At 35.5% G+C, this 17,658-nt stretch overlaps 1 protein-coding gene and 1 pseudogene across 4 annotated transcripts in view; both read right to left on the bottom strand.

The window, feature by feature from the left end:
- Positions 1-16,835, bottom strand: part of ERCC6L2 (ERCC excision repair 6 like 2) — a 158,054-nt gene extending 141,219 nt beyond the window's left edge. For 2 of the 4 annotated variants that reach the window (XM_054502479.2, XM_054502482.2), the window contains exons 1-3: positions 15,720-16,835; positions 15,370-15,506; positions 14,277-14,318 (exon numbers count right to left, since the gene is read on the bottom strand). In XM_054502479.2, the coding sequence (XP_054358454.1) occupies positions 14,277-14,318; positions 15,370-15,409 (82 nt within the window). In that variant the 5' untranslated portion in view covers positions 15,410-15,506; positions 15,720-16,835. Of the gene's footprint in view, positions 1-14,276; positions 14,319-15,369; positions 15,696-15,719 lie in introns of those variants that run through there. The other 2 variants (XM_054502485.2, XM_054502480.2) reach the window with 2 other exon arrangements.
- Positions 8,731-8,966, bottom strand: LOC129044837 (U2 spliceosomal RNA; annotated as a pseudogene).
- Positions 16,836-17,658: the final 823 nt, after the last annotated feature.

Here is a 17,658-nt window from a genome sequence, read left to right as displayed (position 1 = left end):
GTCTTTTTAAAACCATAAACACAATGATATCTGTTATCACTACTTCTACTCATCATTGATCTTAACCATTTCAATAATAAAAGATACTATATATAAATTATAGATATTGAGAAGGAAGACTCAAAACTACTACTATTCACAAACAATATTATTATTCACATAAAAAGCAGGAGAATATGCAAATAAATCTTTAGAATAAGATAATTCAATATGGTTTGAGGATACAAGTGCAATTTATAAAAATCAACTGTATTTCTATACACTAGCTACACAAGTTAGAATATAATTTTTAAAATGTATTTTTACAGTAGCAACCAATAATATATAAGAGTAGCTAATAATTATCTAAAAATGTGTGCAAGTTGCTTATAGAAGCAATAATAAAACCATATTGTAAACCTACATAAAGGAGAGATATACCATGTTCATGGTATACAAAAATATAGATGTCAATTTTTCCAAAATTATTCATAGTGCAATTCCTTGCCAAATTACTGGCAGGTTTTTTTCCCCTGGACCTTGACAAGAGGATTGTAAAATTTATATGAAAGTGTAAAGTGCCAAGAATGATCAAGGCAATTTTGATAAAATATCAAAAAGGAACGGAGGAATAAATGGTGATAGAACCTTTTTTTCCAAGAGGAGGGAAATAGGGTTGAACTTCTTATCCTATACACAAAATTAAATTCCAAGTAAATTAAAAACAAAATGTAAAATGCAAAACTTTTAGAAAACTTTAAAATTAGAAAAAATGTAAAAACCAATCCAATAAGTTATTTTTACACATTCAAATTTTCCAGTCATCCCAGCACAGCTGTCAAATATCAAATGAGTGGTAAAGTACTAGAATGATTAAAGAAGTGGTATAATTATACCACTTGTAGGACTACTTACAAAGCAGCTGCCTTCCTAGACATGCTTTTATTCTAACTCTTTAAGTGAATAGGATTGTATTATATTGTTTACATGTCAAAATTTGCATGTCAATGATGCATATATGGTTATGTTCGGAGCATTCCTTTTGGCATTCTTTTATTTTTTAATGTAAGATTTTAATTTAATGACAAATGCAAAAAATATAAACATGAAACATGAAATTTATGTCATATATGATTAACTTCTTATAAAAATAATCAGCATAAAACACTAGCATGTCCATATAAGAACATGCTACTCAGCTTTGTTAGCCTTAAATAAACAAAGGTAGGATGTTTAAAATGTAAATGTAAATCAATAGATTAGTATTGCTTTAATAAATACAACAAATGCAGACTTAATTAAAATAAAATTTAAAATGCTAAAACTAATTATTGAAAGTTAAATTATAAATTGAATAAGATTTCACATAAAATATTGACAAATAATACTCGGACTTAATCCTTATCAACCTTCCCTCATACATATCCAAAAATGTTGTAGCATAGAGAGCTGGCTGATATAAGTTCCGCAGAAAGACTTTTTCCCATCTAGAAAAATACAAAATTGTATTTTTCCAATGAATAAGCTCCAAGAATCAATTACATATTCATAATAGAATCTACCTCCTCCACCCTGTAAAGATTCTAAAGTAATATGAATTACATTTGTAGGACATCAAGATAATCCCTCCCAAAATGTAGATTTACAATATTGTGTAAATCTTTATGGAAACATTACATATTTGAATCATGGTGAAATCATAGGGTGAAAATTTTTTTCTATTCTTACCATGGACTCCACTAGTGAGTGGTCTTCAGATTACATGACCTATAGGCTCCATTTCAACTCTAAAATTCTATATGATTTCTGCTGAAGATAACTTTTATCTCAGTTATTTTAGAATGCATCACCTCATCTTTGGCAACTTTCCTTGAATTGAATTTTGATTGCTTAAATTCTTCAAGCAAGGCAGACTTTTTCAAAAGAGAAGCTATATAGACATGGTTTAAATTTTTTAGGTTCAAATTTTAAACCATGTCTATATACTTTGTAAAGATGATTGCCAAAGTTTTACTTTTCAAAAATGTTCCCAAAGTAATTGACAGCTTAGGTACCATGAAACAAGGGTGAAGAGAATTCTGTGGCCATTACAAGATATGCAGACTTGAATAGTTGATTCTGAATGCAAATATAATATTATACTTCATTTATAAGGATCATTTTTATCACGTTGCCCTAAATTGGAATGCAATGGCATGATCTGGGAATTGACAGTGTTTGGTTAAAAAGAAATTAACTTGAGGAATTAATTAAGACAGGGAAACATAAAAAGCATGTGAAAGGTAAGTGAGTTTATTTTTAAACTGGATACTATTTTTTTTAATATAAAGCAACTCTTTCAGGGGAGCTGCTCTCTCCAATTTATGCACAGATTATTTGACAGACTGGTTGAAATATCCCACACCACTTTTGCACAGTGGAAATGCAAAACCCAAAGAATTCATATTTTCAAGACTGTTAACACCTTCTCAAATTTCTATAATTCATTCAATTTCTGTAGAAAAACATGAGCTTTATTTTTCTTACTATTAATTATTTATATAGTTCAGTTTCACAAATAGGTTCTCAATATCTAAAAGCCTGCAATAATTTCACTGTCGAAAACATTTTCTTAAAGTATTTATGCATTTACTAGTGTTGTCACAATAAGGCCTCGTATGGCTGTGAATTGTCCTTGGGCTTTTGATATTCACCACCAGGAGAGGATCTCTTTTCTTTTTCTATCAACCTTTTTAATACTTTTCTTTCTTTTTTTTTTGAGACGGAGTCTTGATCTGTCTGGAGTGCAATTGTGCGGGCGCGATCTCGCCTCACTTCAAGCTCTGCCTCCTGGGTTCAAGTGATTCTCCTGCCTCAGCCTCCCGAGTAGCTGGGATTACAGGCACCCACCAGCACGCCTGGCTAATTTTTTGTATTTTTAGTAGAGACAGGGTTTCACCATGTTAGCCAGGATGGTCTCGATCTCCTGACCTTGTGATCCCCCCGCCTCAGCCTCCCAAAGTGCTGGGATTACAGGCATGAGCCACCGAGCCGGCTGTATTACTTTTCTTAAAGAAAGACTATGTCAGTTCCTAAGTCTACGGCACCTTGAAAATTTACATGCCTGTTAAAGGTGGACATTTGTACTGTATTTTTAGATGATAGTTAAGAAAAGGAGATGATGGGGGTAGTTCACACATGGTCAAATATCATTAGAAAATAATAATTCCACTAAGCAAAATAAGCCTAAGACCATAACAAAGATGAATTAAACGAAGAAAGTCCGCATTCTGTCTTCCACTTTTGTTTGTGTTTTAACTTAGCATTCATTGATAAAAGAGGATATTCTTGAAGGAAAAAAGTTAAAATTACCACTTTTTTCTGCTTTTAAGTATTTTAATTATTGTGGTACGTATCACTAGTCTAAAGGAATAAAGTATAAATTTCTTGTCATCTATATTATTCCTTCAAAAACATGGTTTTTCCAAGTTGGTCACGGTTTAGTAGGGAAGAAAGGGTTGTAAACCAAGTACAGTGTGATGCTATACAGTGATTCATACTGTATAAATACATAATGATGCATTTTTGACCAAGACTAGTATCTTTTAGATTTCAGATATGAGTGTATAAGCCAATGGTAATTTGCATGGTTCTTTTCCTATGTATTTTTTTTTAATATTTCTTATAACCTGTAGACCACTTACTGAAACTCAGTTTAGTGTTAAATTCTATTAGATGTCTTTTTCTTATTTGTCTGCTGTAAAAAAAATCTCTAGTTATTGAGACAAATTACAAAAGAAATAATATATTTTAGAAAATCTTAGAAAAGTTGCCAGTCACCTGGGTGATGATTCAGTTATTCATTCATTCAACAAATATTTGTTTAGTACATCTGCCATATACTAAGAACACCGCTAGGCACTGAAGATACAGCTATGAAACAGAAAAACATAGTTCCTACCCTCATAAAACCCAAAGTCATCAATGTCTCCAAAAATTTTGGCTAAAACATGGAGAGTACACAAATTCTTACATAGTTAAATAGTACAGCTATTATTGGAATCACTTTCATACTTAGACACATTATATAGTAAAATTTAAGAATATCAAAGGCAAATTTCTAAAAGTTTTCAGAAGAAACATACCTTACAAATGAACAGGTAACATATTCATATTAGACACTTCAAAAACTTCTGCAAAAATGACAACTGAGTTGGCCGGGCACAGTGGCTCACGCCTGTAATCCCAGCACTTTGGGAGGATGAGGCAGATGGATCACGAAGTCAGGAGTTCGAGACCAGCCTGGCCAACATGGTGAAAACCCACCTCTACTAAATATATAAAAATTAGCTGGGCATGGTGGCACGCACCTGTAATCCCAGCACTTTGAGAGGCCGAGATGGGCAGATCACAAAGTCAGGAGTTCAAGACCAGCCTGGCCAACGTGGTGAAAGCCCACCTCTACTAAATATACAAAAATTAGCCGGGCGTGGTGGCACATGCCTGTAATCCCAGCTACTCGGAGGCTGAGGCAGGAGAATCACTTGACCCCAGGAGGCAGAAGTTGCAGTGAGCTGAGTTTGCACCACTGCCCTCCAGCCTGGGTGACAGAGCGAGACTCCATCTCAAAAAACAAAACAAAACAAAAAACTAAGTTATAGTTTTTTTTTTGTTTTTTGTTTTTTTGAGACGGAGTCTCGCTCTGTCACCAGGCTAGAGTGCAGTGGTGCAATCGGCTCACTGCAACCCTGTCTCCCGAGGTCAAGCAATTCTCCTGCCTCAGCCTCCCAATAGCTGGGACTACAGGCGTGCACCACCATGCCCAGCTAATTTTTGTATTTTTAGTAGAGAGGGGGTTACACCATGTTGGCCCAGATGGTCTCAATCTCTTGACCTTGTGATCCACCTGCTTTGGCCTCCCAAAGTGCTCGGATTACCGGTGTTAACTACTATGCCCGGCCTGAGTTATACTTTTTTAGTATTGGAGAAAAAAATCTTTGAAGCTAGACTCTTGCACTCATCCGGATTGGCATTTAAATATGAAAAGTGCAATAGAAATAATCTCAGCCATATAAAACCTCAGAAAGGTTGCCACACAAAGACCCTATTGAAAATATTGGCTACAATAATAGTAGGAGACTTTAATACCACACTCTCAATGGCAAATATTACAAGTAGACAGACAATAAATAAATAACACAAACAACACTGTAGACAAATTGGACTAACAGACATATAGAGAATACTATGCCCAACAACAGCAGAATATATATTTTTCTCAACTGCACAGGGAGCATTCTCCAGGGTAGACCATATGTTAGGTCACAAAACAAGCCTGAATAAATTTTAAAGGATTGAAATCATACTGTGTATCTTTCCCAATCAAAATGGAATGAAACTAGAAATCAACAGCAGAAGAAAAAAAGAAAAATTCACAAATTGTGGAAAGTAAACAACACACTCTTAAACATCTAAAAGGTCAAAGAAGAAATCACAGGGGAAATTAGAAAATATCTTGAGACAAATGAAAATAAAAACAACATACTAAAACTTACAGGATGCAGTGAATGTAGTGAGAAGAAGGAAAATTATAGCTGTAAATGCTTACATTAAAAAAGAAGAAAGGTCTCAAATCAGTGCTCTAACTTTCTACCTTATGGAACTAGAAAAACAAGTACAAACTAAACTCAAGCCTAGCAAAGGGAAAAAATAACAAAGATTAGAATAGACATGGAGAATAGAAAAATAATAGAGAAAATCTGCAAAACTGAGAGTTGGTTCTTTTAAAAGCTCAAGAAAATTGACAAACTTTTAGCTAGATTGACTAAAAAAAGAGAGATGACTCAAGTGATTGAAATAAAAATAAAAAATTGCTGATTTTATAGAAATAAAAAGAATTATGACAGTATCATGAACAATTGTACACCAACAAATTAGATAACCTAGATGAAACTGACAAATTCCTAGAAACACACAACCTACCAAAACTAAAAGAAATATAAAATCTGAGTAGACCTTTTTAATGAGTAAGGCAATTGAATTAATAATCAACAACCTTCTAACAAAGAAAAGCCTTGGAGCAGGTGTCTTCACTGGTGAATTCTACCAAACATTCAAAGAAAGATTAATGCCAATCCTTCTCAAACTCTTCCAAAAAAATAAAGAGGAGTGAGCAGTTCTTATCTAAGTCTGTAAGTCCAGCATTACTTGATATCAAAGCCAGAGAAATATGCTACCAGAAAAGAAAACTAATATCCCTTAAGATTACTAAGGCAAAATACTCAACAAAATACTAGCAAGCCAAATTCAAGAGTATATTAAAAGGATTACACACCACGGCCAGGTGGGATTTATTACCGGAATACAAGGATGGTTCAATACACAAAAATCAATGTAATGCACCACATTAACAAGTAAAGGAAATAAAAACACATAATCATCTCAATTGATACAGAGAAAGCATTTGACATAGTTCAATACCCTTTCATGATTAGAAAAAAAAAAAAAACTCAACAAACTAGGACTAGAAGGAAATTACCACAACATAATAAAAGCCATATATGAACAACCCACAGCTCAAACATCATACTCAATGGTGAAAGACTGAAAGCTTTTCCTCTAAGATCAGGAATAAGGCAAGGATGCTGATTTGCGACTTCTATTCAACATAGTACTAGAATTCATAGTCAGTGCAGTTAAGTAAGAAAGAAAAATTAAAGGCATCGCAATTGGAAAAGAAGGAGTAACATTGTCTCTGTTCACAAATGACATCATTTTATATGTAGAAAACCCTAAGGATTTTACACAAACAAATCCATTAGAGCTAATAAACTGATTTGGGAAAGTTGCAAAATCACAAAATCAACATGCAAAAATCATTGCTTTTCTAAACATTAGCAATGAATAAACCAAAAAGGAAATTAAGAAAATATTTCAACTTACAATAGCATCTCCTCCAGCCAAAAACAACAAAAACCACTTAGGAATTAATACAACTAAGGAGTTGAAAGACTTGTACAGTAAAAACTACAAAATACTGCTGAAAGATATTAAAGAAGACACAAATAAATGAGGGAAAAAAGCAGTGTTCATGAATTGGAAGACTCGATATTGTTGAGATGTCACTGCTACCCAAAGCATTCCACAGATTCAATGCAATCCCTATTGATATTCCAATGCTTTTTCGTAGCAATAAAAAATCCATTCTGAAAATCATACAGAATCTCAAGAGACTTCATATAGCTAACTCAGTCTTGGAAAATAACAAAGTTGAAGGTCATACACTTTCTTATTTCAAAGCTACAGTAATCAAAATAGTGTGATACTGAAAGACAGAAAGACAGACATAGAGCAATGTTGTTGCTATTGTAATAGCAACATTATCACAATAGCCAAAAGTGGAAGCAACTCAAGTGTCCACTGATAGATGAATGCAGACAAAATATGGTATATACATACAATGAAATATTATTCAGCCTTTAAAAAGAATGAAATTCTGGTACATACTACAACATGGATGAAACTTTAAGACATTATGTTAAGTGAAATAAGCCCCAGTCAAAAAGGACAACTTAGGGATAACTTACTAGAAGAATAAATTAGAATATAAATCTCAAAGCAGCAGAAATCATTTTTGTTTATTTGGAAGAACACAAGATGAACTAGGAAGAGGAAGAGGAAGCCACATAGTAAAAGGAAATATAAAATGAAAAAATAAATCCTGATATAACAGTAATTATAGTAAATGGCACTCATATTGGATTACAAAACAAAGCGCTAAGTATAAGACATTCTTACACTTTAAAACAAAAAGACATAGAAAGGTAGAAATTAAAAGCACTAAAAACATATGCAAAAGAAATATAAACAATAAAAAAGGCCAGAGTACCAATCTTGATCTTAAATCTATCAAAAGACTTCAAGCCAAAAATATCTTCTAAAGGCAAAGAGTAGCATTACACATAGATATTATAACAGGTCAAGAAGGGAAAACAAATCAAGAAGTTCAGCAAAGTTGCTGGATACAAGATCAGTTTTAAAAAGTCAATAACATTTCTCTGCAGCAGCAATGACCATCTAGAAAACATAATTAGGAAATAAGCTGCTGTACACAGCAGTAAAAACAACTATAACATGTCAGTAAACTTGAAAGAATGTGAAAGACCTCCATGGTTAAAGTTTTAAAAACCTATTACGAGACGTGAAGTTCTAAATAAATGGAGAAATAGCTCATCTTTACAGATAAGATCATTTAACATTCTAAAAGTATCCACACCCCCCACTGACAAATGATTCATAAATCTATAGCATGCCAATTGAAACTGTAGCTAGATGTTTTTAAGGACTTTACTTATTTTAAAATATATATAGAAGAATGAAGATCCACAAATAGTTAAATCAATTTTGAAAAATAAGACTAAAGGGCAGGAATTTGTTCTGCCAAAACTTAAGATTAAAACAAAGCTATAGTAATTTTTTAAAAAAACACAAACAATAGTATGGTACTGGTGTAAAAACGTAAATGAAGAAATGGAACAGAATGGAGATCTCAGATGGAAGTCTTAGATACGATAAACATGACACCACAAATCCTTGGGGAAAGAAAAACCTGTTTATGGTAATGGGAAAATAAGTTTACCATATTGAGAAAAAACAGATTTATATCTCATACCATATACATATATATACATATGCATATAGAGGGGTGTGTGTGTATATATGTGTTTGAAAATATATATGTATGTATGTGTATATGTACTAAACATCTAAATATGAATAGCAAAACTATAAAGCTACAGAAGAAACTATAGGTTATGACACTGATATGGGAAAGAACTCTTAAGCAAGTTACCAAAAGCACAAACAAAACATAAGGAATTGTTAATTTGACTTCATCAGAATTGTTCAGTGAAGGACCCCACAGCCAAACTGAAACCAATGTGCTAACTAGTATTTAAACTGATAAGAACAGTTACTACACTTGATCTTAGCCAAAAGGCCTAACTTATATTTAGGATGTACAAGAAAACATATGCAAATCATTCAATAATAAAGAGTCAGGAAAACTAATTGAAAAATAGACAAAGAATATATATAGGCAATTTGCAGAAGCGGAAACCTAAATGGCTAAAGGGTATAATGAAGAATGCTCAAATGTATTAAAAATCAGTTAAGAGTGATTTAAACAAATTCAAAAACTACAACTAGATATCCATGAGATAAACAAGCATTAGAAAATCAGATAAGGCCAAGTATTTGCAAGGATGTGGGAAAATAATAACCTAAGTGAACTACTAGTGAGAGTAGACTGGTACAGCTAGTCAAATTCAGTACTTAGTCAATTTCAACATGCATACACCTTATTACCCAGCCAGCCCTTACCTGGGTATATATATTGTAAAGAAGTTTTCACACATAAGAGTCATGTATTATCTGTTTGTGGCTTCCAGTGATTAGGGGAAATCTTAGTGTTCATTCCTGGAGGAAGGGGTGAGTAAAATGTGCAGACTGTATAATATTGAGTATTCTTTGGCAGCTTGAAGTAACAAACCAAGTGTCAACAGAGCAATATGAATAGATCTTAAAAACACAGCGCTTTGGGAGGCCGAGGCGGGTGGATCACCTGAGGTCAGGAGTTTGAGACCAGCCTGGCCAACGTGGTGAAACCCCATCTCTACTAAAAATACGAAAATTAGCCAGGCGTGGTGGTGGGTGCCTATAATCCCAGCTACTAGGAGGCTTAGGCAGGAGAATTGCTTGAACCCAGGAGGCGGAGGTTGCAGTGAGCGAAGATCGCACCATTGCACTCCAGCCTGGGCGACAAGAGCAAAACCCTGTCTCAACAAAACAAAACAAAAAACAAAACAAAACAAAACCACAGCGCTGAGTAAAAAAATAAGAAGTAGAACAAAGTCTAATAAGATACAGTAGACTATATTATTATATTTTGCAAGAGTATGTATACACGTGTTAGACTTCAAACTCATTAGAGCAGTTGTCTATGGAAAGAGAGGGGAATGGGAGAGGGAATGGTAACAGAGAATGAGATGAAAAAGGAATAAATATCTAAATTAAGTGTTTTGCTTCAACTGTAATGATCAGGTGATATAAACTGAGGAATATGATTAGTTCAACTCTGGCACTGAGGTCATTTTAAAATATTGATAAGATATAATATCTGTATTTGATGAATGTGCAGTGTAAATGAGGAAGATGACACAAGATTTACTTTATAGTAAAAACATACTGAGTAATATAAGTCAAGTAAATGTAGGTGTGATCAGAGATTAGTGTAATCAGAAAGAAGGCATTCTGGAAGAGATAAGCTTTTAGCTGGCATTGAAGAATAGTTATATTTAGATGTGTCAGTTAGATAAAATATTATTCTACACAAGGTAAACTTTGAGAAAAGTCAGAAAATGGAAAAAGTTCATGTCAAGTGTGAAAAACCAGTGATTAAGTTTTGCTGGAGTATTTGCTGCCTGAAGGGGATTGGTGAGAGAAAGGGTTCCTGGAAGATTTTAAAGGTGAGGCTAGAGAGTCCAATTATTCCAAGGCAGTAGAGATCCAATGAAGACTTTATAGCAGGAGAGTGACATCCCAAGGACACAGGGGTCATTGCTGATGCTCCCAAAGTGCCTGCTGATCTGAGCTGCCAAGGCCATTTTATTAGTATCAATGACTTCAGGGACTCATCTAGAGTTCTCACATTTCCTTGTACTTCCATTTGACTGAAGAATAAAGGACTTAGAAAATTGGAGCCCTTAGAAACAGTGAAAATAAGTCTGGGAAAATCCCTGGAGCCTAAAATTAAGCTCTGCCTGTTCTTGGTTTCTTGTTGCTCTCTGGCAACTTCATTAAGTTTCTGTTCCTCTTTCCACTCCAACATATTGCAGCCCTTTGATGCCTTTAGATTAGCAAGTTCAACACTTTTTTTGGACTGTAGGTATGAAGACCCAGTTTTGAGCTAGGCTGACATTGGACAAGCTGGAAGGCCAGCAGTTCCTGCATCAGGTCAGTGCAGGGAAGTAGGTATTAAAGAGCTGAGCCAGAGCCCTGGGTGCCAGGGCTGGGAAGAAGGCTGGTCTGGCAATCTCAGAATGGCCTGGTATTGATAGGTGAGAGCAAACACTCATGATCATGGAGGTCTAACTTGAAGTTGACAGGTTGTCGTGACCTACAGGCTTAATCTCATTGTTCTTTAAACTTAGTTTGAAAATTTAGAAAGCAACAGATTGAAAAAAGTTCCACTTAGTTATCTTGCCTTCTCTTGTCACTCAGGTGAGAATGTGAATGCAACTGGACTCTTTTTCTTCTCGCCCAGTTCCTACACGTAAAGATTCCTTTACCAGGAACAGCCCTTAAGTCTTTGATGTCAGTTGTTTAATTCTCTGGAAACTGACCTCTGTTCCCCATATCCTTCTTGCTTAAGACAAACAGGGAGTTTGTCTCCCTGCAGCTGAAATTCTGGCAGCCAATAGGGGACTCAGCCTCACCCCAGTCTCTAGAATCAAACCAGGTATTAATAGGAGGGATTAAGTTGCTGTGACTCAACACTTAGGTACTCTAGCAGCAAAGATGCTTGATGTTGTCCAGCCCTGATCTTGGGCCCCAGTTTTCACAACAGGCTTCTATCTTGCTCCTAATCTGCTCTTTACACAGCTGCAAAAGCCCCTGCCTTGGCAATGTTCCTGGTAACAAGATCCCTCTGGGGAATGGCTCAGCCTTGGTCTTCCACTCCTCCTCCCCCCATCACTTCTGCTGCCCCTCATATACTGAAGCCTTGCCCTTGAACACTGTCTTCATGATATTTACACGTTGTGCTCAGTATGGTGCTTGGGTCACAGATGATTAGTAAGGACATGAACTATGTTCATCATTCCTAGGGGGAAGGGGAAGGGCCAGGGTCCACTAAAAGGTTGTCATTCATTGCTGATGTCCTAGAAACTGCAAACTGCCAATTTGAGTTTAGGAAACACCTATTATTCTACCTTGATTGTATCTAAAAATGGGGTGAGAAGTAAAGTGCTTTAGTGAACTCCACCCTCAGGAATAAATGCAGAGGGCAACACCCCAGTGAAGTGTGGTGGTCTGCAAGGTATATTTCAGACGTCTGCCATTCCATGTCCTAGGAATGTACCTCTACCCTGCCCTTGGAATAGGAAAGTAGTCCTTGTATTCAAGCCAAATTGATATTAGGAGATCCACATATGATCTTATCAGGGACACTACAGTCTGTACTCTCTTTCTCTGCTGCCTTTCAGGGAACATATTCCAGACCTAGAACACTGATGACTATTCAGGAAAGGTATGGAAGAGTGGGCACAAGGTGGGACCCTGACTATTTTCTGGAGTCACCACCAGCTGGGACCCAGTTCTGCTGACTGTTGTAGTCCTGTTGTAACAATTGCTTTCATGTTTGCTAAAATAAATAAATATCAATGTGTTTAACCAGTAATGATAACCACTTTGCTTTTTGGCAAATCCTAAAGAGATAAAACTAATTCATATAATTTAGCAGGGAGAGAAAAAGGCACACACAAAAGTCTCATCCTCCTAGATCCATTTACTATCTTGAAAGGGACAAGTAACAGATAACTTGATAATTATGGAAGGATTCTATAACCTTACTCACTTCTACCAGATTGGTTACTTCATTATCCTATTTCTTTTCAGAGATCAGGAATAAGATCCTTAAATTTTTTAGGTTTCTGTGCTTATCTACAGATGTAGAAGAAAATGCAAAATGAGGGAGATTATGCAGTGGTATGAAACAAAATCTGAAGGGATAGAAAGGATGGCTGAGTTGCTGGAGAAGAAAGAAAGCTGAGTTCCTGGGGCCTGCTTTGAAGATGAAAGGAAGGCACCAGGAGATAAACTGGGCCTGAGATAGGTCTTGTGAGGCTTTGCAGTTAAAAAACCTGCAGATGGTTTTTGGATGGGATCAAATATCAGAAAGGCAGATAAGCCACAAACCCAAATTAGGTTCCAGTTAAGTTATTGCTCTCAGATACAATACTCAATACCATCCTTGGCATTTTGTTTCACATGCAAGCTTTTTCCTATCATTCTTTCAATAAACATTTACTAAATGTCTATTCTGCAGCAGGCACAGCTGTAGGTAAATTAGCCAGAAATCAGTTGATTGAAAACCAGTCCTCTATAAGTCAACTTAGCAAAGCATCAATTTGCCTAAAAACAATTTGCTAAATTTACCCAGTTTATCACAAGTATATTTTTAAGGACTATTCTTCTTGAATATTCTTCTTAAATGTAGTATTCATGGGAATATTTTTAGGACTGTTCAAGTTGTAGCAAGTGAGGACGTAGGTGGTCTAGGGTTTTTCAGACATTTTTCCTAGTCTAGTTTTTTTGCTAAGTATTAGTTAAGGGTTTGTCTCTAGGTTTGTTGTATTTGCTGTTCCTTCAGTCTGGACTGCCCTTCCCCAGATATTTTCATGTTCGCTTTCCAAATTGCCTGTCATTTTGTCAGACGTATCACTGGATCCAGCTAAAAGGTGAATTTTGAAAACACTAAAATGTTTCCCTAAAGCAAATATTGTACAGAAATAGTCAAATCAGTCACAAATAAAAATTCAGCTTTCATTTTATCTTAAGAAGAATTTAAAGGATCAACTTACCAATAGTAATCAATTTGTAATTAGTTTAATTTACAATCACTCTGAAACCCTCAAACATCACTTTTTCAGATATAGCTTGGATTAATTAAAAATTTCACACTTGTCTAAAGACTATTCTACTTCATGTTACTCACTGCACATTCTAGAATTAGCATACAGATTTCTCTCACACTTGGTACACTAAAAAATTTAGTTATTTTTATAAATTGCATGAATTTCTAGGTTTTTCTAAAATACATTATTACCCTAGAAGTAGATAACCAGATGTTTAAAGTTTCAGACTTTAACTCCCTATTAGTAGAAAAGAATATATTTAATTAAAAATCTCCAAAGAGATAATCCTAAGGAAAAAAGACAGCATATTGGCAGGAAAAGAGTAATTTTGAGTGTAGTACACCACATTCTAAATGAAAAATTTTGGATGACTTACAAGAATCCAGAGAGATTGAATCTGAATGGTGTGATTCAGCTGGTAAATATGTGCTATGCATTTACTAAGAAGTCATAAAGTACAGAAGAGAGGTCTCACTTAGAGGCACTTATATTTTATAAAATCAGAAAGACTTTAGTTTATTGAATAAGGTCAAGTCTTATTTACATGCAACGATAGAAAAGCCAACATAAGTGGCTATAACTAGGATCAAATATTTAAGATGCAACTAAAGGACTTCAACTTACAGTTTACGACAAATACACAGGAGATGAACCAGCTATAGGACACTATGAAGAAATAAACATATTTGAGACATGATACAAAATAATGGTCCTGGATGCTTTAAAAATTCAATGCCAAAGAAAAGAAGATGTGTTGGGGCATGAGGGTGCTACTGAGAACACTGTTGCGTTAAAAGAGATTAAAAGAAATACAGAAACAAAATGCAATATATAAACCTGGATTTAAAACAAACCCCAGCCATTCAACACATTGCTTAAATATATATCTGAGGAACAAATGAGAAAATTTGTACATGATCTGGGTATAAGATAATATTATAATAATTGCTAATTTTCTTGGATGTATTAATAGTATTGTGATCATGTAGTGGAATGCCCTGTTTTTGGGAGATGACCCTGAAATATTTAGGGAAGAATATCATGAAGTCTGTTGTTTATTTTGATATAGGTTCAGCAAACAACATACACACACAAGTGCACACACCCACTTATCTGGCAAAATGTCAACAATTGTTGAATCTAAATGGTAGGTGTCTAAGTGATATGAGTGTTCATTCTATTTTTCTTCTGAATTTTCTATATGTTAGAAAATGTTCATAATAAAACATTGGAAAAAATAAAAATTATTAAAGTTTTTGTAGTAAAAGACAGGTCCTTTTAGAATTTTGAAAAAAGGATCTTGGGGAATTATCTTTATTAAAGAAACAGAGCTAAACTTAAGAATAAGATAGCACTGTTTATAAAGAATGCCATTAGCCTATTCCTAAATAAAATGCCAGGCAAACAATGATAATTATTCATAAGACATAGGCAATTGGCCTTACAATACCAATTATCTGTGTTTCTAACTATCCTGCATCCTCTCAGGGTAAATAAGGATGTTAATAGCTTACAGCATATACCACTGTAAGCTCATAGAGGTCAGTATATTATAAATTATTTTCAATGTTATAGGCATCCAACCTTTACACAAATGTCAGAAAGGAGGCAGATGAAATTCTGACTTAGTATAAAATCTAACAATCTTTGTAAGCAGAATGGTTGAATAAATATTTTTCCATTTAGCTAACATAGCACATGAATTAGTTGAATTTACCTGAGTAAGTGTGGAGCTCACTGAGATTGTGTCTTGGCATCGCTGTAATATTGCAGTAAGTGCAAAATGCTTCCCAAAGGATGCTGCTTTTTCACAGCCCAGGCTGGAGAAACCAACTTAGTAGCAAATTGGTCTACCTGTTAAGCAAGAAAATGAAACATGGAGCAGAAGAAATGTCTGTCAGTGTTATAGACTAGAGTTCCTGTAACAGCCAACCCCTTCTCAAGGTCCTAGATGATCCCAGTGGGCTTCAAAACCCATGGGATGTGCAGAGTGCCTCAGGGCAGTTAGGACGAGAAGACCTGGCATGCATGGCAGTCTAACAGGAAAGAGTTTAGCTTTCTATTTACCTGCAACTGAATATAGATTTCCACCTTGCATGCAAAAGCCCGCTTTTCAGTCAGCTGCATTCAGAAATCTGATGCTGGATAACAGCTTCTTAGAAAGAATGTTCTTATTTTTTTGAAAATCTGAAATACAAGAAAAGTATTATTCTTGGGCACCAAATAAAGAGCTGGTAAAAATCCTTATTGCCACAGAAAGTCATCATCTTCTGACACTGTGAGAGGTAGAACTTGGAGGCAGCAAACACTCTGCAATAATACATCAACATTCAGATCTCTTTGAAAGAAAGTTTCCCGTTATAGACTTGGCTAATTGTTATACTCTAGGTGAAGACCACCTGGAGGAAAACGTCTACACAGCAACTCATTTCTTCTACTAGAAGATGTCAAAAGTAGAAGCTGCTTAGTCATAGCAAGATTGCTGTCACCAGTGAACATGTCAACTGAGTCATACAAGGAACGTCTAAAATGGACTTCTCAGAAGTTGAAAATGTTGCTTCTCTTGATTAGTAGTGCAGGAAGGGGAGAAATAGGTATTCCTTGATTAACGGGCAAACACACCATTTCCCAGAGACTCAGACAGTTGGAGAAACCCATGAATGAATAAGTCAGAGAGGAAAAAAAATAGTGCCGATATAAACAAGAACCGTTTATTTTCTCCTTGTTTCCATGAAGAAAGCCTTTTTGTTTGCAGATCCTCACTACTGCAGCAACCCAGAGAATAGAGGAAATTATGCCAATAACTAAAGCAAAACTTGAAGATTTCTTTAAAGTACCTAATTATGATTTTAAAAAATTCTCCATCTCGATTTGCTGGAAGTTGAGACTCAGGTCTTTTGCAAGCTTGTGAAGTGAAAGAAATTTCTAACAACCTTCCCTGGACCAAACCATTCTCTCCAATCTCTGTCCCTTCCTGTCTTTTCATTGCTGGTCATGCGTCCTTTGTGTACATTCAGGCTCATGATTCTCTGATTCTCTGCCAGAACATACCTCTTATCTCAAGGGCCTGCTAAATGGCCTGATACCCTGGCCAGTAAACAATTTGAAACCCTCCATTTGTATTTCATGGCAACGTTACTTATGGACAATTGGGATTTCAGTTTAAAAAATAAAGCATATTTTTAAAGTGAATTCTATTTTGTGATGTGGCTGTTGATTTTGTTTTAAAATTAGAGATGAGGACCAGGCTGAAAGACAAGCTGAGGGAAAGACTATGCCGTGCAGCAAAGTGCACAAAACTTAAGTGTATACGGCTTGGTGAATTTTTGGATGTGAATCCACCTGTGTAACCACCATCCGGAGCAAAATATTGAACATTTTAAGCATCCCAGAAGATTTTATCATGCTTCCTCCTAGCCCTAACCTCCTTCCGCCTAAAGGTAATCATGATCCTGATTTCTATCACCAGGGATTCATTTCACCTGTTCTTAAACTTTATGTGAATGGAACAATACAAGATGTACTCTCTTGTGTCTTTTATGTGTGTGAGATACACTCATGTTGTTACATGCAACTGTGGTTTGTTCTTTTTCGTTGCTATGGAGTATTCCATTATATGCAAATGTTTCCGTTTCCATTCTGTTGCTTTGGTTGTTACAAAATATGTCGTTTCATGGGCATGTGCACTTTAAAAAAACAGACTTTATAGGTCGGGTGCGGTGGCTCTTGCCTGTAATTCCAACACTTTGGGAGGCTGAGGCGGGCGGATCACGAGGTCAGGAGATTGACATCATCCTGGCTAACACGGTGAAAACCCATCTGTACTAAAAATACAAAAAATTAGCTGGGCGTGGTGGTGGGCGCCTGTTGTCGCAGCTACTCGGGAGGCTGAGGCAGGAGAATGGCGTGAACCCGGAAGGCAGAGGTTGCAGTGAGCCGAGATTGTACCACTGCACTCTAGCCTGGGCAACAGAGCGAGACTCAGTCTCAAAAAAAAAAAAAAAAA

This window comes from Pongo pygmaeus, chromosome 13, assembly GCF_028885625.2.
Source record: "Pongo pygmaeus isolate AG05252 chromosome 13, NHGRI_mPonPyg2-v2.0_pri, whole genome shotgun sequence".
NCBI lineage: Eukaryota > Metazoa > Chordata > Mammalia > Primates > Hominidae > Pongo > Pongo pygmaeus.
Note: the sequence above shows the minus strand (reverse complement) of the source record. Positions and strands in the feature narration are given on the sequence as shown.